The sequence below is a fragment of the Vanacampus margaritifer genome, chromosome 15 (assembly GCF_051991255.1).
Source record: "Vanacampus margaritifer isolate UIUO_Vmar chromosome 15, RoL_Vmar_1.0, whole genome shotgun sequence".
NCBI lineage: Eukaryota > Metazoa > Chordata > Actinopteri > Syngnathiformes > Syngnathidae > Vanacampus > Vanacampus margaritifer.
Genome location: NC_135446.1, coordinates 9,650,086 through 9,672,589, shown reverse-complemented (window position 1 = coordinate 9,672,589; position 22,504 = coordinate 9,650,086). Strand labels below are relative to the sequence as shown.

General features: G+C 44.4%; 4 protein-coding genes across 6 annotated transcripts; 1 reads left to right on the top strand and 3 right to left on the bottom strand.

Moving 5' to 3' along the window:
- Positions 1-896: 896 nt before the first annotated feature.
- On the bottom strand, positions 897-8,596 carry tox4b (TOX high mobility group box family member 4 b). Of its 2 annotated transcripts, none has more exons than XM_077543581.1 (9): positions 8,461-8,596; positions 7,229-7,297; positions 6,872-7,156; positions 6,537-6,797; positions 6,061-6,369; positions 5,900-5,980; positions 5,222-5,824; positions 3,542-3,696; positions 897-3,463 (listed from the first exon to the last, which is right to left on the bottom strand). In XM_077543581.1, exons 1-9 carry the CDS (start codon positions 8,464-8,466, stop codon positions 3,406-3,408), a joined length of 1,827 nt encoding a protein of 608 aa, XP_077399707.1. In that variant the 5' UTR covers positions 8,467-8,596; the 3' UTR covers positions 897-3,405. The 2 variants fall into 2 exon arrangements, with proteins under 2 accessions (XP_077399707.1, XP_077399706.1); XM_077543580.1 differs by having other exon boundaries at positions 7,412-8,590.
- A 607-nt stretch (positions 8,597-9,203) lies between these two features.
- On the top strand, positions 9,204-10,578 carry anapc10 (anaphase promoting complex subunit 10). Of its 2 annotated transcripts, none has more exons than XM_077543586.1 (5): positions 9,204-9,411; positions 9,488-9,605; positions 9,830-9,920; positions 9,987-10,107; positions 10,246-10,578. In XM_077543586.1, the coding sequence occupies exons 2-5, from the start codon at positions 9,491-9,493 to the stop codon at positions 10,477-10,479; spliced, it is 561 nt and encodes a 186-aa protein (XP_077399712.1). In that variant the 5' UTR covers positions 9,204-9,411; positions 9,488-9,490; the 3' UTR covers positions 10,480-10,578. The 2 variants fall into 2 exon arrangements, with proteins under 2 accessions (XP_077399712.1, XP_077399711.1); XM_077543585.1 differs by having other exon boundaries at positions 9,208-9,387.
- Positions 10,579-10,684: 106 nt separating this feature from the next.
- Positions 10,685-17,206, bottom strand: LOC144034655 (F-box/WD repeat-containing protein 7-like). Its single transcript, XM_077543584.1, has 13 exons — positions 17,036-17,206; positions 16,204-16,286; positions 15,957-16,092; positions 15,366-15,500; positions 15,177-15,300; positions 14,093-14,208; positions 13,920-14,033; positions 13,648-13,829; positions 13,341-13,566; positions 13,190-13,256; positions 12,979-13,122; positions 12,767-12,916; positions 10,685-11,622 (listed from the first exon to the last, which is right to left on the bottom strand). Exons 1-13 carry the CDS (start codon positions 17,072-17,074, stop codon positions 11,441-11,443), a joined length of 1,698 nt encoding a protein of 565 aa, XP_077399710.1. The 5' UTR covers positions 17,075-17,206; the 3' UTR covers positions 10,685-11,440.
- Positions 17,207-17,559: 353 nt separating this feature from the next.
- On the bottom strand, positions 17,560-21,819 carry trmt44 (tRNA methyltransferase 44 homolog). Its single transcript, XM_077543583.1, has 11 exons — positions 21,304-21,819; positions 21,057-21,174; positions 20,587-20,806; positions 20,420-20,488; positions 20,241-20,348; positions 19,279-19,350; positions 19,076-19,182; positions 18,812-18,995; positions 18,447-18,735; positions 18,275-18,391; positions 17,560-17,961 (listed from the first exon to the last, which is right to left on the bottom strand). The coding sequence occupies exons 1-11, from the start codon at positions 21,614-21,616 to the stop codon at positions 17,726-17,728; spliced, it is 1,833 nt and encodes a 610-aa protein (XP_077399709.1). The 5' UTR covers positions 21,617-21,819; the 3' UTR covers positions 17,560-17,725.
- Positions 21,820-22,504: the final 685 nt, after the last annotated feature.

Here is a 22,504-nt window from a genome sequence, read left to right as displayed (position 1 = left end):
TTGTTTGCTTCTTTTTCAAATTAATTTATGGACGTGTTGTGTTTATTTTCCTGTCCTATTTTGAGTCTCCCGACAGCGCCCCCTGTTGTGTGTTGACTACGCTGCCACTTTCCCGCCACGCTCAGTTTTTCCCGCTCGTGTCATCGAACGTCGTGATCGGCCTCAAATCTCGCGACAAAAAGCAAAGAGAGAACACGGAAGTAAAATCAACGTTGTCGCGGTCATGCCAAACAAACATTTATCTTTTTAAATTCAAGAAAAACAGTTGTGTTAACTGTTCGTTTTGTGAAATTTCCCCTGAAACATTGGTACACCTATTCTGCTAATGTCCCAAAACTAATCAATTCTTTGGTGCCCTTAATGATAGCACTAACTCCTCTTGTGAAAAAAATATATATCCACAAATCCCAAATGTAGTCATTCAAACTTTTTTTTAATGATGAAACCTGAAAATACACGATTATCATATTTAACTGCTTAAAAAAAGCTGTTAACTGCTGTTTTATTTTTCTTCGTTCATTAAAAGGAAGCTCTGCCCACATTCAAAACACGCAGTTGTTTGGAGTTGAACTTTAACTCTTATTGGTTGGGTGTTTATGTTTGAATTGCCCTCTCCTCTTCAGGGTAGGATATAAAAACTCAGTTTGCTGAGCACACATTTTTCCCCACACCACCTGCAGCCATTGAGACAAAGATGCACGTCAAGCTCTACTGGCAGAAGAGTCAGGAGAGGCGTTTCTCTCTGAATGCTCTTCGGAGACCCCCAGAAGATGCCTTGGATGAGGACTTGCAACAAACATTGCAGCTCAGAAGTGGCCCGACCACCGGCCCAACACAATATGTAATGCAACTGCCAGAGTAAAATTGATTCAGACGCAAAATATTGCAACACCAACTATATTAAAACATAAAATATTTTATTAGCAATCACCATTCCTGCGAACATCTTTGCCACACAAACACTCAATTATATTTCATTTTCTTTTCTTTTTTTAAATTACTCTTAATTTCATTTTCAGTAGCATCAATAGGACTGATGTAGTTTTCACTCTTGACACGTTCACCTCAGATGTTGCACACAACACAAAATATGCATCACAGTTAACAACAATAATCCGAGCGAAAAAACTGTTCTTTTGTTTGTTTCTTGAATCTTAGCACCAGTTCTCTTTGAGCGTTGCTTTGTTCTGAAAGACCGCTTGTAAACCTTGCTAAAAACCTTGTGCACTCAAACTAAAACTTAAGTTCATACCAAAAGTTAATTTTTTCCCACTCAAGTCAGAAACTGCCTTTTTGGTGGTCACCTCGCGAACACAAATGACAAACTTGATCCATCAATCCAAATGGCAGACAAAAAACACTCTCACGTACGAAAGAGGATGAGGGCCAGTGAAGAGAGAAAATAAAAAGGTTGGCAGAATTCTGACATTATTCTCAGAATTCTGACTTTAAAGTCAGAACTCGAGACTTTTTTAGTGCTGCTATTATTCTGACTTTAAAGTAGTGATGTGTCGGTCGCGAACGAACCGGCTCAGAGCCGGATCTTTGACGTGAACGACGGGAGCCGCTTTTTTTTTTCTCTCTCTCTCTTTTTTTTTCTCTCTAAAGCCGCATTTGATTGGTGAGTATGTGTGTGTGACGTCTCTGTGTCTGCGCTCAGCGCTGAGCAGCAAAAGGGGGGAGGGGCACACACAGCACGCTGCAAGCAGTCACACACACTCGAACGCGAACAAGGGAGGAGACGAGAGAGAGGAGGAGAGCGCTTGTATAAACGGAAAGGTAAAAAAAACAACATTTCAAAAATGAGTGACAAGAGAAAACGCAGCAATATATGGACACATTTCAATACAACAACTGACAAAACTAAGCCAGAGTGTAAAGTCTGCAAGACTAAAACTTCATATTGGGGAGGCTCTAGTGTGCATTGTTGCCACTTCAGTCCCATCTGAAAGAATCTTCTCAAAAGCAGGACAGATATTAACGGAGAGAAGAAATAGGATCAGCCCCTCAAAGTTGAGGCACTTGGCATTTCTGAATGTAAATCTAGACTGAAGAACACTGTTTTCTGGATGCAGATTTTTTCTTTTATTTTACACATTTTAATTCATATTTTGCTGTGCGATTCTGTTTGTCTGTTGTTTCACTTGAAAATTGTTATTGTTAAACCTTATTTAAGTTCATTTGTAAATAGTTAAATGTTTGTTTGCACTTTCTATTTGAGTTTATAGTCGAATTTATAAATAAAAGTGTATTTTATACAACAAACATTTGATATAGTGCAATTTTTCACATTAGTAATTCATATTGCGCATAGTTTAAAATTGTTGTTGGTAGTATATTTATTTAAGCGACAAAAAATCTAAAGAGCCGGCTCTTTTTAATGAACCGAACCAAAGAAACGGTTCCCTAAAAAGAGCCGGAATTCCCATCACTACTTTAAAGTGAGAATTTAACGTCAGAATTCTGATTTTAAATCTACTGAACGTAAATATTCCATTTCGAATCGCTACTGCCACCTGCTGACGAAAAATTAAGCTGCACATACCGTTCTTCACATACACACCACGCACATTACGTCACATCCGCAGACAGGGCGCGGGAGATTCTAACCCGAGGCTAGCAGGCGTACCCATTGTTTACAGCTAAGGTGTTAATCTACTAATTAGAAGGCATTTCAGTCATAAATGGTCAAATAAAAAGCTTACTGTAAAGTTATTTTTGGGGAAAAAGTTTCATATTGTAGCTTTAAAGTGAGAATTCAGACTTTTTTCTCAAAATTCTGACGTTAAAGTGAGAAATCTGACTTTAAAGTGAAACTTTAGAGTCAGAATTATGACTTTTTTAGTGCTGCTATTATTCTCACTTTAAAGTCAGGATTCTGAGAATTAATTCAGAATTATGACTTAAACGTAAGAATTCTGACTTTAAAGTCTGAATTCTGAGAATAAAGTGAAAATCCTGCCAACCTTCTTCTCTCTCTCTTCACTGGCCCTAATCCTCTTCCGTACGCACACCTCAATCAATGTAACACAAACACAGTTGAATCTTCGCAAAGAGCTAAAAAAGAAACACTTGGCAGCAGCGTCTTGACTCCTAACAGGATCAAAGATGTGTTCCAATACCTGAGCCTCATCTGGCCTTCACTCACTCACTCACTCACTCGCTCACTCACTCACTAGTCATCCTTGGTCAAGCGTGGGGTCACTGATAGTGTAGCTGATTTAGTGACTGTAGGTGTAAATGGTTGTTCATCTCCATGTGCCCTGTGCTGAACTGGCAACCAATCCAGGGCGTAGTCCACCTTTATATCGACTCCAGCTTCTTCCCCTTGACCCTGAACAGGAAAAGCGCTAAAAAAAAATATAAGAAAAATGGATGGATGGACCGCTCACAAGGATGCCTCTGCTAGGTAACCGTGGTGGAGTTCTGTCCTCGGATGGCGCACCAGGCTGTGAACACGTCCCTGTAGAGGAGCAGAAATGCTGACGTTGAGATCAAAGCTACTGTTAAAAAAATGCCAACAAATCGAAGGGACAGCCACCTGCAGTGTGTGGCGACACACTCGTTGCTGCAGTACTCTTTGTCCCAGTCTTTGCTGTCCACTGCTGGGTTGGTGCAACCGGTGCGCACGCAAATGTTTGGACTGGCAGAGGGTGCGATGTCATGCCCGGGGGCCACTTTGACCTCTACTTCCATCTGACACACAAGTGACATTGTCAACATCAGGGCCAACCAGGTAACTTTTTGTATTCAAATTACAAAACAACAAAAAAACAAATTTCATGTTGTTTTTCACACTGCACTTAGTATGTCCACCAACCTATTTATTGTGTATGTGCTGCTGCATACTGATGTCCCTGCTCCGTCACTACATGTTATTTTTACTTGATAAAAACTTGGGTCAGAGACTTGTGTACGGGCGTAGTTTGCCCAAGCCTGGTTAACATTTTTAACAGCACCTTCTTGGGGTCAAACTATAAAATCAAATCTCCTTACCAGTGTTAATTTGGACAAGAAGTTTTAATTTAGTCTTTTTAGTTATAGTCTTTTGACTCAAATTAAAGATTTAGTCTTCTGATTGCATTTTAGTTTTAATTAGAGCTGTCAAAATCAATCGACAACTATTTTAATAGTTGAGTAATCGTTTGGAGTTGTTTTTTAATTTAAAATAGTCCAAATCCTCTGATTTCGGCATACCAACAGTAATTGTGCACTGATTTCTGTAGTCCTTCGTGAAAGAAGACAGATTATCTTCTATGTTTAATCAAAATAAGACATTTGCAAACATCTGTTTTTACTTTGAAAAACAATGACCGAACTGGTAACATAGTACAACATCAATCCCCCTTTTTTAATCACTATACGAATACCAAGTACGAAATAAACACCAGTCACTGGTTAATAAACAGTAATCAGGGAAGGGGGGGAATGCTTTTGTAATAAGAATGCAAAATTAAAATGAATCAGATTAGTCAATTAATCAATTGAATAATCAATAGATTAATCAATTATAAAAAATATTCGATAGTGACAGAACTGTCAAATGATTACATTTTTTAATCCGATTCATTACATTTTAGATTAATTAATTTTGAGTAATCATGATTAATCACTTTATTAAAAAATGCTTTTTATGGACATTTTTTGCCCATTAAATTTGAAGATCACCTGTTATGTGTTTCTACATTTAATGTTATGAGGACTGATCACTGCACACTCTGATCGTCCTCTTTTTCCAATCAGTTAAATATTGCATAATTAAAAATGAAATAAAAAAGACCCCAATAGTTTGACATGAACAAATATTCAGAATGTCTTATGCAAACATTTACTAAATGCTTGACTTTAACGCATGTAGTTATGTTTATTGCTCAAATACAACCTGTGTACCTTTAACGTAAATGCGCTGTCAAGATAAAGGATAATCTGTGGTCAAAATTAATAGTGAGATTAATCTGCGTTAATACATGATTAATGAGTTGTTTTTTTGTGACTAATCAATTAGTTTACTTTAACTTTGATAGCACTAGTTTTAATCAAAATTTAGTCGATGAAAATAAGGAGCGATTTTAGTCGATGTTTTCTTTCTTTCTATTTCAACTTTTATACAGAAAATTATAACACACCTATTTGTATCTGTAGTTTAACACGCAAGACACATTTAACACAACAGTGTCTTTATTATCTTTGTTTCAATGAAATATGTGTCGCTGCTCCTTACCCCTTCCTCCGCCTCCATCATTTCCTCTCCTGTCACTGCAGCGGCCTTGGCCAAATCCGCCGTTTCACAAGCTGATGCCATAATGACCGGCGCACCGGGATCTGCCTGCCGTACCGACGGGACCACCTTGATCTGTAGCGGCGGCGGCGCCGCGGTGGCCACGGCACCGCCTCCCCGAGGCTTGGCCTGCAGCGGTGGCGGAGCTTGGGCGTGCACCATCTGCTGCAACCTTGGCGGCGGCGGCGTGCTTTGCATTTGCTGAAGCGGCGGCGGCTGTCGCGGCGACGAGGCGGGCATGGCCGTGACCGACACGCCGCCTGAGGGCAGCTGCATCTGCTTGATGATGATCTTGGCCACGGTGGGCGGGTTGGATTCGGGCGGAGGTTGTGGTCTGATGGCGCCCGTGCGGGAGCGTGTGGTGACCTGAGGCAGGTCCAAGATGATGTTGGAAGCGCAGATGTTGGTGATGGTGTTCTCCTCGGGGTTGTACTGCTGGGCCCTGCTGGGGCGAGACGGGGCGGGCGACACACTGGCGGCCGGGGCCGTAGGAGCTGCTGGGGGCGGCGACGGCGACGGCGCTGAATCCAACACTTCGATGGGGACCTGAAGAAAAGGTGATTGGAGAGAGAGCAAAACGTGTCGAGCGCTCTCATGAGCAAAATGACATCATCGTCACACCTGACAATTGAGGTTGGTCCTGTACTCCGCAAGTGCTCTCAAGTAATCCTTCTTGGCTAATTCGTTTTTCCTCTTGTACACCTGTAAAATAGAGTACCATTTGTCACCTGTGAAGTCCTTCTAAAGTCAAGGCAGCACTGCAGACATATTGGTCACATGACCTGCTTTTGCTCCTTCCCGAGGCTGTCCCACATGGTTGCCACGATCTTTGACACTTCTCCTATGGTAGCTTTGGGGTTTTGTCCTTTGATGGCTGCCTGAGTATCCCTGAAGAAGAGAGCGTACGCTGGCACGGGCTTCTGCGGCTCGTTGGGGTCTTCCTTCTTCTTCTTCCCGCCCCTGCCTCCCCCTCCCTTTCGACCCGTGAGCGCCAAGGCGGAGCCGGATGGCGGCGCCTCGGCCACAGTGGGGTCCAGGGAGATGACCCCCGGGCAGTAGGTTTGAGAGACGGGAGATTCCACCAGGATGCTCTGATGAGTGGGGAGAGAAGCAGCGCGGGAAGTCCCCCTTTAGGTTTTTATGATATTTTTACGATATTACAATAATCCCCCCATTATTATGGGGGTTGCGTTACGTATGATTCCTTTCCATTCATCTTTCGATCCAATTTCCAAAGAAAGACGAGCGGGCATCTCACCCTTCGGAAGTCGTCCATGTCATCATCCTGCAGCGAGCTGGTAGGCGACGCCGTGGCCGACAGCCGGTGCTCCGGCGACTGCGGCCGCTGCAAAATATTCCCAGCCCCCAAACCGAGGCCTAGCTGAGCGCTGAGCTCTGACTGGTCGATGGTGGTCAGCTGGTTGGAGCCCAGCAGGCCTTGGCTTATTTCTCCTAGCGGAACATCAATGGTGACCGGAGATGAGCCGCTAAACTGTGAGCCGATGGGATGGCCCAAATCCTGCACACACGGGAAGGAGAGGAGCGCGTTTGTATGCGTTTGAACGACTCCAGCTCAGATGGGAATGTCCTCACCATTCCCAAGGACGAGCCTAGCAAGGTGCCTCCGGACTGGTGCATGACTCCCAAAGTCAGGTGCTCCAGACCCTGGGAAGAAGGGTGGACAAAAGTGGAGGCGAAAGAGGGGTCGTCACCTTCCACCACGGCGTTCCCGGGAACCACCACGCCATCAGAGGGACTGGCGTCCGGCAGCTCCCCAAAATGTGACACTACGTCGGAAACTGTGAGGGACGAGTCCGGGTCCAGTGAGATGGGAGGGATCTCGAACTCTTCATCGCCCAGACTGGGAGTGTGGAAGGTCTGGAAGGTGGGAAAAGACGCACCAATAGTTATCAGCCAGATGATCTGGAACATACTGTAAGGTTTACTTACCTCTGAGGGAGCAAGGAAGGGGTGGCCCGACCCGGAAATTGCCAGGTAGTTGTCACTGCCACCTGGGAACTGAATCATTAAAAGGGTAAAAAGATAAAAACGCACAGTTGATATGAATGAAATCAGCTTGACATGGATGACAAATGACTTCAGTCCCCCCACTCAACACTCAAAGGAGGTCACCTTGTTATCAGCGTCAAATCCGTTGAACGACTGCGGATCCAGGAACTCTGGATCGCCGTCATGCTGCCCGCTTCCGCCGGTAAGATGGGAGTAAAAATTCAGGTCCATCACCCCCCCCCCCACCCCCCAAAAAAACAAAAACAAACGAAAGCGGCGAGTCGTTGCTCAATAATGACAATAATGTTCTCGCTATCGTTTGCTTCTGACAGAATGGACAGAAAGTCAACAGAAACTGCGGCGGCGATCCAACATGTGGACGCCCAAAATAACCCCTCCTAACGTGGTTCTCCCCACGTTGGCCGTTTAGCTTTTAGCCGGATTTTACGCAAGGCTGCGCCGCTGCGGTACTGCTGGTCACTCGGCGGCAGCTCGTCTGGTTATCTGCTTGTCTGTCACCCACCCAAAACGAATGCCCCCCTCTCTCCCCAGTCAGCAGGCACTTGCCGGCCAGGTTGCCGGCATGCCACCGCCGGCTCAAACGACTTCAAGCGTGACCGTCCTGTCAGACACAATCCGCCGACGTCTAACACGGCCCAGGCTGCTCAATGGAACCCGAGCCACGGATGGGGGAGGAGGAGTCAAGGTACGCAAAAACAACGGATATGCAGTCATGTTTGTTTCAAAATAAAGGTTTAATTCCCCTTCGGACAGTCAGTCAGTATTGTTTGACAAAGCCGCGTTAATTGCATTTATCAAAAATCATTACTACGTGTGTAAACAACGTTAACTGTCAAGCTCCAAACCAAGTTCCATTGGAGTGTGCGTTTACGCTGACAGGCGTAAAACATCCGGCAAGCGTTACATCGCGCTCAACAAATACTGTACAAATGTTGTACAAAGTTAATCTTTCTTCATTTCGAGATGTACTTACGGTATAAACAACACAAGCAAACGCATGTATTCAAATTAAATCACGATTCGCGCCATCACTGTTGAGTTTATGACAAACCAATATTTTTTGTTTGTTTGTTGTTATCGCCGCCAAATCATCACGTATGACGACAAATTAGATGATTATTTTACGTCAACAGCGTCATACTCCCTCTTACCTCCATGATCGTTGTCAAATTGTGCTTTTAGTTGAGTTTTGGATCCACTTTGCTTAGTGAACTTCGGTCACAATCGATTTCCTCAACGATCAGAACATGGCACCGGCGGCGCCTACCGCACGGGATTGGACAACGCACGATTGGAAGTGACGTCAGCACGTCAAGTGGGGCGTTTACGGACCTAAACTCAAGGTAGTACATTTAACAATTCATCAGCACTTGCAACACAAGGAAAAACAGAGCTGTCAAATTAGCTCATATTATAATACGTGAAACAACACATGTGGAAGTCTTTTGGCCTCCTACCAGTGGGACATGCCCAGAACACCTTAAGCAGGCAGGTGTCCAGGAGGCACATTCCTAACCAGATGCCCCGAGCCACCTCATCTGGCTCTCAATGTGGAGGAGTAATGGTTCATATTAAATGTAGCAAATGTGATCTATAATATCGCAGATTATTGAAGAGGCCGCAAAAAGTTAACCGCCATTATGTTACGTGCATGCACTTAGAAACGCCAGAGACAAATAAGCATTCACACGCTCTTGTTGTTGTACGACTTCGTACCGTTCTTTCTGATTCTGAATTTGCGCTATTTTGACGTGACTTGTAGTGTTTACTATTGAATGTGCAATTTGTGCAATAAAATATTTGGAAAAAGTAAAGATAAAGAAGGGTTCGTACCGTTCAACTGCCCTCCCCTCCAAATTCGAAAGATGGCGGTAATGCATCGGGGCTCATTGAATACCAGTCGTAAATTAATTCGAAGAAGAAAGAAACCAATATCAGATGAGTCTCCCATACTCCTTGTTATTTTGCTTCTCAATAGAATTTCGCAACTTTTTACACGCCAAATGTTATTTATTAGCAGCAGGGGTTCCGTGTAAAGCACAAACCTCAAACGCGGATTACAGAGAGCCTTGACAAAGGTGAAAACTAGCAACGCAAAAGTGGTGTGTGAGGTTCTGTTCGCCACTTCCACAGCTGTCAATCCAGTGTCCTCTCACACTCCTTTTTTTTTTCCACCAGACGATGGCCACGCCGAGCAAGACGCCGCCCGGGGCCGACCCGAAGCAGCTTGAGCGGACCGGTACCGTTCGGGAGATCGGCTCACAGGCGGTGTGGTCGCTGTCCTCCTGCAAACCGGGTCAGCATCGAGTTCCAAAAGTTTCTAGAACCCCCAGGGGTCCCAGGCAACAAGGACCACGGATGTGCCACCACAAAAACAAAAAAAAACAGGATAATGGAACAGCAAAGATGTATTTTATTAAATTGACGTAGCAAAAGAATAATTACCCACTGAAAGCTCAATGTGTAAATAAAAGTAAGTCAAGCAAAAGCATGCACCTAACCGCTATTCCTCTTTCTCAGGGTTCGGCGTGGACCAGTTGAGGGACGACAACCTGGAGACCTACTGGCAGTCCGATGGAACTCAACCACATCTGGTCAACATCCAGTTTAGGTACAGTACATGCTGGTGTGCTCGCTCCCCTTTGTACGCCACTGTTTGTTGTCTTTTCGCATCCAGGAGGAGAACCACGGTGAAGATGTTGTGCATCTACGCCGACTACAAGTCGGACGAGAGCTACACGCCCAGCAAGATCTCTGTCAGAGTGGGGAACAACTTCCACGACCTGCATGAAGTCAGGGTGAGAAGTTCCATATCTGCAGTTTTACCAAGTCCGCTATATCAAAAGTAGTTTGGGAAAACCACTGCTGTGGTATATTATGTTGGATGAATAAATAAATTATAATATATGATCTTCTCTTCTTGTTGCTGCATGTAGCAATTGGAGATGGTGGAGCCCAGCGGCTGGATTCACGTTTCGCTTCTGAACCAGCAGAGCAACGAGCCCATCCGGACTTTCATGATCCAGATCGCCGTGCTGGCCAACCACCAGAATGGCCGAGACACGCACATGCGGCAGATCAAAGTATACACGCCGGTGCAGGAGAGCTCGGTGGGCAAGTTCCCGCCGTGCACCACCGTCGACTTCATGATGTATCGAACCATCAGGTGATGTGCGGCAGGCGGTTGTTGTTGTTTCTGCTTTGTACTTTGGTTTGCCAGGGCTACTGTTGTGCCTCTTGTCTACGTCTTAATAAACCTCTTCCTCCTCTTTTGTGCCACTACTTATGACCAACATGTTGCCACGGTAACTAAACTGGCTTAGGTTTAAGTCAAATGATCGTGTTGTGGAACAAGCAGCTGACGTGCACTCAACATCTTTTGAAAAGTCGTCTTTATTGACATCTCACATGAGCTCCCACACGCACACGACAGAATAATTGTAAACTTTTCAGATAAATCCATGAATCGTTTAGTGACATTTGACTTCAAATTGTTGTAATTTGACTTTCACTGGTAAATTTTCTTTGACTTCTGTCATCATCCGTGAAGCAGACTGATATTTTTGTCAATTTTAAATGTCCCCGTTTTTTTATTAAGGGATGGACATTTCGAAATCTTAAAAAAAAAAAAAACTGACAGATTAATAAATTTTTTTAATTGTTACTTGCAGCTCTAACACACACACACACACTTGCGTCCATCTAATGGATGCAAGTGTTTAGCTTCGTTTCTGGCAGGCGGCAAGGGGTGAGGTTCGTATTCATTATTACAGTATAGAACAATCCAATGAATCTTACGCATTCCAGTTAAACACTTTGATTTGGGAATCTCAATCTTCACAGCCAAGGAAGTCCCCAAACTACACACTCATTCACGATAATACAACTTTTTGGCCTTGGTAAAGTTAACAAGAGCATTGATTGATGGGAGCCAAAGAGGGAAACGATCCCAGCAAAGCGTGCAGTGGGGAAGCCAACAATTCGGACCACGACAACATTGTTGTCGGTCTGACCGTGGAGTTCCCCGTTAGTTAGCAGCAGTAGTAAGTCAGCATTTTCTGGTGCTGGAAATGTTTTGCTTCCTCAAAACTCTGGTCATCTTGTGGATGGGTCCGGCGACAAATCGGATTTTTAGTTAACGGAATCCTCAGTGACGGAGTCTTCGTCCGACTCAGTCCATCCCTTCTGATCCGACTGCCGCTCGTCCACGTCAAAGTCCAGCACTAGCAGTTTGGTCTCCTCGGTGCCCATCCTGCTGCCGGCCGCGCAAACCAGCCTGGTGTCAGAGGCCTTGATGCGCCACACCACGCCACCTGGCCAGCGTGCAGATGAATTTGCATTGTTTATCATACTACTATACATATTTGAGTCATGATAATATTCGGTTCCTTTTATATGGTTCCAACTTCAAGGTTCACTATATATAGAGACAAGTAACTGCCCAGTACTCCACATTACAAATTCACTGGTCCATATACTCAGTGTCAAGTTGTTATGTCCACACATACTCAGGTGTCTGATTGTTATGCCTTCCCTCAAAATCGAATCACCAGTTAAAAATAAATTATTGTGAGTATCCCTAAATACCATCGTATCAAAGTATGGAACTGTCAACGCGGAGTAAACATTTTTGACTGGCAAATACATTCAAACGTTTTTACAGATACATCAAATCTACTTGTAGACTAAATGCTAATAATGTAGCATTCTTTCCCATAATGCCACAGGCCAGGGTATTGACTTGCACATAGTATTAAATTTATCAGAATTTAAAAAAAAAATGTCTCAGTTATAGTCCTGTCATGCTTGTTATTTGTTATCATCATAAATCGTCAACCTCATCCTATTTGTATTTGATCAACTTTTAGTCGACTATGAATCTAGCATTTTAGTCCAAGAAAACAATTTTATACGTCTAAAAAAAAAACTCAACGTTTTAGTCATGACAATCATTTTATCCCTGTATTTTTTTGTCAGCAGATTAAGTTGAACATTTCGGATCTGAAACTATTTCACGTTATTTTTTTTTTACCTTTTTGATGAAAAACAGCTTCACACACAATTACAGTGACTACTATGGCTCCATGCTACGAGCTAGTAAGTTAGCCAGCATTAGTTAGCGGTCAAATTAACATTATTGTTGAAACGCTATAGCCATTGAGTTAATGTTACGTTATAATTTACTTCTTCTTTTTTTAAACCTTTCACCGCAAATCCACCTCCTGTCTGTCCCATGTGTTTGTGCATGTTGCATTCGCGAGCTGCAGATTTGAAAGAGGGTGTGTCACTGTGTGTGTCACAGTGACAGATTAGCAGAGACAGGATTTTACAAAATTATATCATTTTCATCTAGTCTAGTTTTTGTCTGGTAAAAAAAACGTGTTGATGAAAATATTTTTGTTCACTTTTCGTTAACAAATTTAACTCTACTTGCACGTATTTGGAAACGGCGCTCACCAGATCCGCAGCTCTGCAGCGTCACCACGTCACGCAACCAGGCGCCCGTGCGGAGGTCCCACAGTTTGACCGTACCGTCGTCCGAGCTGGACAGAACCAGACCCCGGCAGAACTGCAGGCACGTCACCGCCGACCGGTGCTTGTTGGGTCCTGCCGGCGACGACGGCGCACAGTCAGCGACGGGCTCTCGTTACATGGCGCCGACGCCTCACCTTGCAGGGTGTGCAGACAGCGTCCGGTCCGGACGTCCCACACTCGAACGGTAGAGTCGGCGTTCCCGGACACCAGGATGCGGTCCCGCAGCTCCATCCCGCTGGTCAGCGACTGGTGGCCCGTCAGCGTGTGGATGCAGCCGCCTGCGGGGGAGACACGGCCGGTAGAATTCACAGCCCCTCCTCACATGCCTGCCATCAAACGTCCCACCTGTTTCTGCATCCCACACTCGGATGGACGTGTCAAGTGAGCCGCTCACCACAAAAACGCCATCAAACTGCACAAAGCACAATGAAGTGGATTAGAGCTTTTATTTATTTATTTATTTATTTTTAATTTTGGCAGTTTTGGTCCTCCATACCTGTAGTGAATACACTCGGTTGGTGTGTCCCTGCAGAGTGTGTAGACACACTTCCGTTTGGGGGTCCCACACCTTCACCATGTAGTCGTAGCCCCCCGACACCACGCGGCGGCCGTCGTACTGGACGCAGCGAACGGCCGCCACGTGGCCCGTCAGCACATGCTCGCAGCGACCGCTCGACACGTCCCACATGCGCACGGTCGTGTCCCGGGAGCCCGACACCACCCTGAAAGGCACACGAGCACACACACGAAAAAATAACTTGGCCGCCCTGATCAAAATTCGCCGCTGGCTGTATCCGTTTTACCGGTTGCCGTGAAGATGCATGCAGCGCACGGTGGACGTGTGTCCGTGCAGCACGTGGACGCACTCGCCGCTGTCGGCGTCCCACACACGCAGTGTCCGGTCGGTGGAGCCGCTGATCACAGTGGCGGCCGCCATCTGACTGCACCACACGCCGCCCGTGTGGCCCGTCAACGTACGCAAACACTGACCACGACAGCAAAAAACGCACAGATCAAAAAATATGAGGTTGCACAAGTGTGCACACCTATGACAAATAGAAACGCAGCCTCCCACCTGGCCAGTCACGGCCGACCAAACTTTGAGCGTGTTGTCGTCAGAGCCGCTGACGATGAGGTCGCCGCTGAACTGGAGACATGTGATCACATGGTCGTCGTGACCTTTCAGCACCTGCAGGCACACGTACTCAGTCCATGTTGGCGTGCGCGTGTGCGCATGCGCGTGCGTACCTTGGCCTGGCGCGCGTCCCCCTTCCTCCAGTTGTTGTCGATGTGGTGTTGTCGGATGTACGTTGATTTCCACGTGACGCACTTCCCACGGCGTGGTGACGAATACTCGGACACCCCTACACACCCATAGACAGACAATTCAATTTTGAATCGCTTCTGCCACTTGTTGACGAAAAATGTGCACACACACAATGTGCACATGTCTCATCTGCAGACCGAAGGCGGGAAATTCGAACCGGAATCCTCCAGTCTGAAAACTATTGGCCAAGAGACTTGCAGGAGTACCCATATAGAACAGCTACTAATTAGAAGATGTTTCAGTCATAAATGGTGAAATACTAAGATATTTTTGGGCAAATTGTTACATACAGCAGATTTAAAATGTACATGCATAGTTTAGAAGTGCGGAACTACCAATGTGGGGTAAACATTTTTGACTGGCAACATATTTGCAAGTATGTCGAACGTACTTCCGAATACGGTTAAATTTACTTGCAAATGCATTTAAACGTATTTGGAAGTACGTTCGAACATACTTGTAGGCTAAATGCTAAAAAAAAAGTACAATTTTCCCCATAATGACTGAGTATTGACTTGCGCAAGTAAAAAAAAAAAAAAACTTTTTTTTTTTTAGCAATTGGCCTACATTATACCAACACGTTTAAGTAAAATTAAGTAAACATTGTTTATTCGTAATATTTATGATTTATTATTGTGTCTGCTGTGCATGATTGCCATTTAGCATTTAGCTCGTTTTTAGCATTTAGCCGTTCCAAGTACGTTTGAACGTACTTGCAAATAAGTTGTTAAACGTATTTAAATACATAAATATATTTAATAAAACACAGGATGTCACTTTTAATCTGCTGATTCTAAAAGTTATCTCCTAATATGTTTAAGATATTCATTAGGTAAGCACCAAACACATATGAATCTTTTTGTTACCATGAGTGTTTACAGCTATCAACATATGCTATCGGATCGTGATAAAAACAGCTGACGAAGGAGAACTAGCGTCTGCATCTCATTGTTTTTCTCTCGAGTGATTTGTAGCAACCTAATGAGGATGAGGCGGCCGTCTCACCTTCCTCGCGGCACTTCTCCCTCCACAGCAGGTTGTCCTCGGCCAGGATCCGCCAGTACCTGCAGGTCTGGGCGGCCCGCAGCAGGTCTTTGGGAGTCAGGAAATTCAGCACGTACAGAGCCAGCTGAGGACACACACGCACACATTTATTATTAGATGGACGCAAAAGGGGAGAGTTGTCGGTCGTACCTCTTTGGGCAGCAGGGAAATGAAGTCCCTTTGGAAGTGCGGCTGGATGAGCTGCATCACGTGCTTGAGCTGGCCTGTTTCACACGTGTCAATCAGGTGGTCCAGCACCAGCAGCCTCTCGGGACCGCTCCACGCCTGCACACCAATTGTCCACTTGACACATTCCCCAATGGGACAAAACTTCAAGCGGGACAGATGGCCGATTCAATTTCACTTCATTGGCCCTAAATTAATTTTTATTTCCAATATGGATCTTTGTTCAACTACAGTATATGCTATTGTCAACTAATATAACACGGCAGAACAATTAAATAACCCTCCACTAGATGGCAGAAGGTTCAATTTATTCATTTGTACAGCAAAAATCAGATTTTTTACATTTTTAATTGGTCGGCCGATTACTTGCCTGTGCCCTAACCTTTGGCGCCTTTTATTAGCTGGCGTGTTCTGAGATTTCTCACATTTTTAAAAACATTGCTGTTCAAGCTATAAACAAAATGTTGACATTGGTATAAGCACACATGAATATTTACGGAACAGCCCCTAATGTGTGACTTCGTACACGCCAACAACAAAGAAGGAGGTTAGTGCCTGAAAGGTGTGAAGCCAGTCTTGCAGTCCGCGAGGGGGCGGGCCCGAGGTGACGCGTCGCCGCTGAGCCGAATGCCCGTTGGCCAGCCGGAGCTCCCCGAATGTGGTGGGAGCACTCTGAACCGTGCCGGGGGTACTGCAGGCCGCGAGGAAGCAAGGAAAGAAGGAAACAAGCAAGAAAAAAAGGAAAGCCGTGTTAGCTAACACTGACAGCTAGCGTCCAGAGCGCTGCGGTGTCCCAGCATACCTGAAGTAAGCGTCGCCTCTGCAATGCTTCTTTCCTGAGGAAAACGGCCGACCGTCAGGACCGTGATCTAGCTTCCTCTTCACCTGAAGGGAGGACAGCAACACAAGCATCATTCAGCCTTTCCTACTCTTATTACATAGGGATTTTTTACATCATAGACTATAACGGGGGTCACCAAAATAGTGACTGCAGGCACCAGGTAGCCCCCAAGGACCACGAGTAGAACCGTGGGACTCTTTTAAAAATAGGTCACCAGTGGTGGCTTATTGTGATTTTCTAGGAAAGTGATAATTTGAAAATGTAAACATTGGTGCAGATTTATAGACATTAAGTATAGCATATTGATATTTACTTGTTTCCTAATGATTGTGCGAAATCCTTAAGATATTCAGGCAGCAGCATCCAATCATGTTTAAGATCACTTGATTGGCTGGCTGCTCCACCGGTTACTTTCGCCTGGCTTCACCGAGTGATCCGGAAGTGACATTTTGCACCTAAATGTTAAAATTTTGCAGCTCAAAAGTGTACATTGAATATTTGATAACAAATCAAGTCAATGTCAGCAGAATGTGATGTCCCATTCCAGAGCGGGATGCATCGCAAGCAAGCATTTCAGACGTGAGCAATCAAGCTGCGATTTACAGCCACGAAATTAACACAAGATGTTAATAGGGTTATTATTGTCATCGTCGTTCTTGTGGTTCTCATCACTAACGCACTCTCCCTCCGAGCCGCAGTACACCACGCGCACGCGCATCACAAAGCGCCTCGTCATCGCCAAAGCCCGTCTCGGCTCATTTGGGTGGAATATGTTTGCCGCTCGCCGGCTCACCTTGGAGAAGATGAGCTTCAAGGTCCCGTAGAAGCCCATGGCTGCGCTCCCGAAAGCCGCCAAGGACGTCGGAAGAAGCCCCCACTGCACGAGAGGGTCGTCTCCGTCTCGCGTGCGCGTTCACGACGACGCTGAAGTTGACTGCACCGTCGCGCCCCCGTCTATTTCATTCTGCGTTTAAAGAGTGCAATTGCGCTGTCTATCCTGTAGATGGCAATGTTTGCCTTCTTTTGTCATTGTTTACAACCGTAAATAAATCAGCTTTCAAATGAGACCCTTTATGAAAAATCCGACTGTAAAAAAATATATATTTCAGTCCAACATTTAGCAACAGATTCATCTAAGCTGCAAAATTGACTTTTTTTCTTTTTCAGTTTTACCATTTTGAAATAGTAAGCGATGTTACGTAATTAAACTTCAATAAAGCCATCATTTTTAAGAATAAACAAACTTAAGCAAATTGAAAAGTTTTCTTGTCAAGTCAAAATGGCAAGTCTTCATTTCCCACGAAAAAAATCTAATAATAAAATTTTATTCACATACCCAAAAAGCATTTATTAGCTTTTTTTTTTTACAAGGGTTCATTTGTAGTTTCTTGAGAAATGGGTGAAAACTTTTTGAGAAGCAAAGAGTTGAAAATTGAAGGAAGCACACTTTGTAGTAAAATTGTGAAAAAAGTCTAACCAAAGCTCAAAGGTGCTCATTTGTCTTGTTCCTCACAGCTCTGGTGGACGCTCGCAACTCCTCGAAACCGTGAGCAAAAGTGCACTTTTCGGCCTGTAGCGGGCAGCCCTGAGGGTGGTGGCGGTCAAACCAGCACGGGCGGGTTTTAAGGGCGCCGGGGGACACCTCCGCCCTCCTCTTGCCGCGCGTCCTCAGGGGTTTCCCGTCTCGCCAGTCTCGGATGCGCACCCTTCCTCCTTCCACTGAAAGACAAATTGGGATTTATGCAGAATAAAAAAAAAATCAAAGTCCAAGTTGCATCTCCTCCTTTCATTATTAATGGCATCTTCACCATATTTTGTTTTATATAATCATACAAGAAAACAAATCACAATTTAAAAAACAGGAATTCAACGAAAACGTAATGTATTGCCTATTTTACTATTATGAAAAATGACAAAAAGTTTCTGTTACGATAAAAAATCAAATTTTTATGACATTTACATAAAAAACAAGAATAAAATCAGATACTATGAGACAAAATTGGAATATTGTCGTGACATGAGCTGGGAGTACCTTGAAAAACTTGGTGGTTGTTCTTGAGGAGCGTCTGCAGGCCGCCGCATTCATTCTTGAGCTGCTTGAGCGTGTCCTGATGCAGCAGCGCAGCTACCTCGCCAATACACAAGCTACCTGAAAGCAAAAGTCAGCATTTGGCAACAAACGCAAAATCCTACTGTACGTTTACCTCCTCGCTTCCAGTCACCGGATGACTGGCGGCGCTCGTCGGACACTCCCAGGAGGGCCTCGGCCACGCGGAGCACCACGCCATCCACCAGGTCCCGAGAGAGCGCCATGCAGTTGCGCACCACTTCCACTCGCTCTCGAGGACGGAAGCCCGTTCCCCAGCCGCCTCCGGGACCCTCGTCATCGTCTTCGGATGACATGCGGCGACTCCGGATGTAACCGGCTCGCTCGTCCTCCGCCCGAGCTTCCTCGCTCGCCTCGTACATCCGCCGTTTTCCCAGCAGACACACCTACAAAAATGTAACCTTTTAATTTTTTGACTTGATTCTCCCCAAAAAAACTATATAAAAAAGTTTTGCAATGTACCCGTTTGGTGGAAGGAATCCTGAGGCAGTCCTCGAGCGTGTGGAAGCCGCTGACTCGGCTCACCTCGCCAATGAAGTTGATGTATTCCCTGTACTGAGACTTTTGGCTTTCCCGCCGCCGGTACTTTCCGAAAAAGTCGTAGAAGCAACAAGGGAGGACGAAGTAGCGGCACGAGTAGGACGACCTGCAAAGCACACCAACGCGGCAAAACCGTCATCCAGAAATGGCTCACTTTTAGCCCAAGCCAAAAGCTTAACGACTCACCTGGCCGCGATGACAGGAATCCATGGCGTCAGCTCGTCCGAGTGGTTACCGATCAGCCAGTCCGTCTCCGGGAACAAGAAGTTCTCACCAGGAGTGATGGCTTCCTCCTGGAAATGCAGGAAATGTCAGGCTACTTTTATTACTGATATGATAATTATCCATGCAATCAATTACAAATGCAAATTAGCCTTCTTCTTTCGCACCTGCAGCACAGTGTCTGGGCCGTACATGTCCCAGATTTTCCGCTTACGAACATCAATTCCCTTTCCAGGGTGCTGTAAAAAATAAAATAAAAAATGCACTAATTATAAAACTATGAAGTCAGGATTACAAAATTTGACCATGATAATAACCAAAAATGCCTCATAAATTAAATCCTAATTTTACTGGACACAAGTCAGATAAATCACAGAAAAAAAGTCTAAATGTTATGAGAAAGATTTGGAACACTGTAAAGAAAAAAAGTCAACATTTCACGAGAATATATATGACAAACAATATATCGTACCTTAAGACCAAATTTACAAGAGAAATTCACAACGTAAAAAAAAGTCTCTGTCACGAGGATTAAGTCGTAATTTAGGTACAGTAAAATTTGACATTAATGTGTATCATTACAAGAAAAAAAGTAAATCAATTTAAACAAATTTGGTTATATTACACAGTACAAAAAGTAATTAAGTCATGAAGATATTTTTTTTACATTATAAAACAAAAGTAATTTTACAGGAATATAATCCAAGATATTACACAAGAAAAATAGTGTTAACTTTAAGAGAATTAACTAATAATAAAATTAAAAATAAAACATTAAAAAACAAAGAAACAAAGTAATTAGTTTGTAGGGTGAAAAAAGGTTGTAAATTTAATGAAAGAAGAGAAATCCATATTTTAGGTGAAATATTACAGGAAAATGAAGTGATTTATGTGTTTTTTAGGAGAACAAAATCATGGATTGAATTGAATAAATAAATAGTATAATTAGAGGGAAAAAAATTACATTTCTAAGCAAAAAATGGGAATAAGGAACATGAGAGTAAACCATATGCATAAAATGCAGAATAAAAAAATGAATATAAGAATATGCTTTAGGAGACCAAAATTGTAATTTCAGAGAATAAAATCGTGTGGCCAAAAAACTGAAGGTGTGAAATGGTTGGCTCACCCCTTCGTTGGCGAGGATGTGCACCAGGAGTCCATTTCCGCAGCCCAGATCCACAAAGGACTGGCGGGCGTCCACGTCGCGTTCCGCTCGCTCCTCAGACCAAAGCACCTGCGGCGGTGACTCGCGTTAGTAAAACTAACACTCAAGTCTGATCCGTGAAAGTGAAAAGACGCACCCACCAGGAGATATGTGGCGATGGCGACGTCTTCGTAAACAAATTTCTCTGGATCCGTCACCTCGGGCCACACCTTAAGATGCCAAACCACGGCAAAGATTTGTAAAAAAAAAAAAAAAAAAAAAAAAGAAAGACCATGAAAAACGTTTTTGTTGTTGTCCTTGTGCTTACCTTGACCATGGCCTTGTACTTGTCCTTGAGCCGCCGGTACACCAGGCTGTACTTCTCAATGGGCAGCAGCGACAATGTATTAGGGAAATAGCTGGTCTTGCTTGCGACGGCCCAACGCAGCAGTTTGGGCAGCAGGTCGCTCGCTAGCCAGGCCAGCTTGGGGTAAGCCACGCCATCCCAGTACCACGTCTCCGCCGTACGCACGTGCAGCTCCAACGCCCTAACATTCATCACAACATTCAGCTACTACTGTGGAGAACGCCTCAAATTTTCTTTTAAAAGTCATCATTTGTGGACAAAGAATTAAGGATTAAATTATCTATCATATGACAAAACTGTCAGCATTTTGCTAAGAAGACATAAAACGTAGATTAAATCAACAAAAATAAAGTCTTAAAATAAGGGGCCCTCCTACCTACGAGATGCCCGTACCCTCTGCAGTTGAGTCCGGTGAAAACATGGGTACTCACCATTGACCAGAGTCCACCAGGCAGAGCTTGATGCTGTAAATGTTGTCCTTCCTCACAGACGCCTGACCTGCTTCGGCCTCCTCAAAGGGAACAAATGTCACCTGCAGTCCGTCCAAGTCTGTGACAAAGATGAGATGATGACAGGAAGTCAACAAGTTATCAGACAACAACAAAAAGTCAATAAGATAACAGGAAGATAAAACAACACAAGAATATAAGAACACAAAAAGAAGAAAAGTGGTCGCACCTTTGACAACGAGCTCTTTCTGTTTGCATGTCCCATATATGTTGTCTTTGGGGATAAATGTCCTGACGTGAGAGGACAGACATGTTCGGTGAGTGCCATGGCTGCCGCTGCCGTTGAGCCAAACCACAAAATCCTGGGGCAGCAACCGCAGCGCTTTTTCCTCATCGCCGTCCACACTCTCGGCCTCCTGAACGCCGCACAAGCGCTTGTTGACGACGTGAGGTTTCTTGATCCACACGTCCATAGCTGACCAGAAACCATCGGGGAGGCTTTCGCATTCAGCTGGAAAACTGATTTCAAATTGTTTGGGCATCGTTGATCTTCTGCGACGCTACATCTATACGCGTTTATGAGCAGCGAGCTAACTTAGAAACGTAAACACCTTTATCGGTGTATTGATTTAATCACTAAATCTTTGTGAACTTTGTGCTAAAACTAAATTAATAAAACTGAAAACAATCTCTCAATGTAAAAAAAAAGTGATGTGCTGCAGAATCATTGTCGCTATGTGATGACGTTTCCTTGTTTGACGACAGAAGGGGCGGGGTTTATTCGACAATGACATGCGCGGGAATACGCCATTGAGTTACCACAAGAGGGCGCTGTTTATTCGCGTTCCAAACTTGTACGAGCAACGTCTTTTTAAAAAAAACTTGTAACGTCCTTTTTGCAATATCAGTAAATTATGTTTCAAATGTTGTTTTATGTACTGTTGTGTTTTACGAAAATAAGGTCGGAAATCGATTAAATTAATCATTGTCGCTGGTTGATGACGTATTACGAGACCAAAAAGTTTTGGAAGAGGGGAAACCGATAGCAATTGGTCTGTAATTGTTTCGCGTCTTTCATGAATTTTGTATGAACTGAAATGGTCCCGTGATCAGACAGAAGTTCACCACCCAGTTCTCTGGCAGTAATAACTGAGAATTATGTAATGGCTATCATATTTCTCAGACAACACAATTTAAATTCCCCCGCAAGTCAGTCATCCACTCATGAAACGAGGGGGAGAAAGATCCCCACGCACTGGAAGTGACGGCTGAAACTAAACTTCCCGTGACCCCCCAGAAACTTCTGATACTCCTGGAAATAAGAACGGTTGTGCAATACAGGCCGTGGGGTGCCCTGCATCATCTAAAAGTCTAGCTCTTTAGAATGATTCATGCCGACGGGCTGCAAAGTCCCGCCCCTATTGTAAATG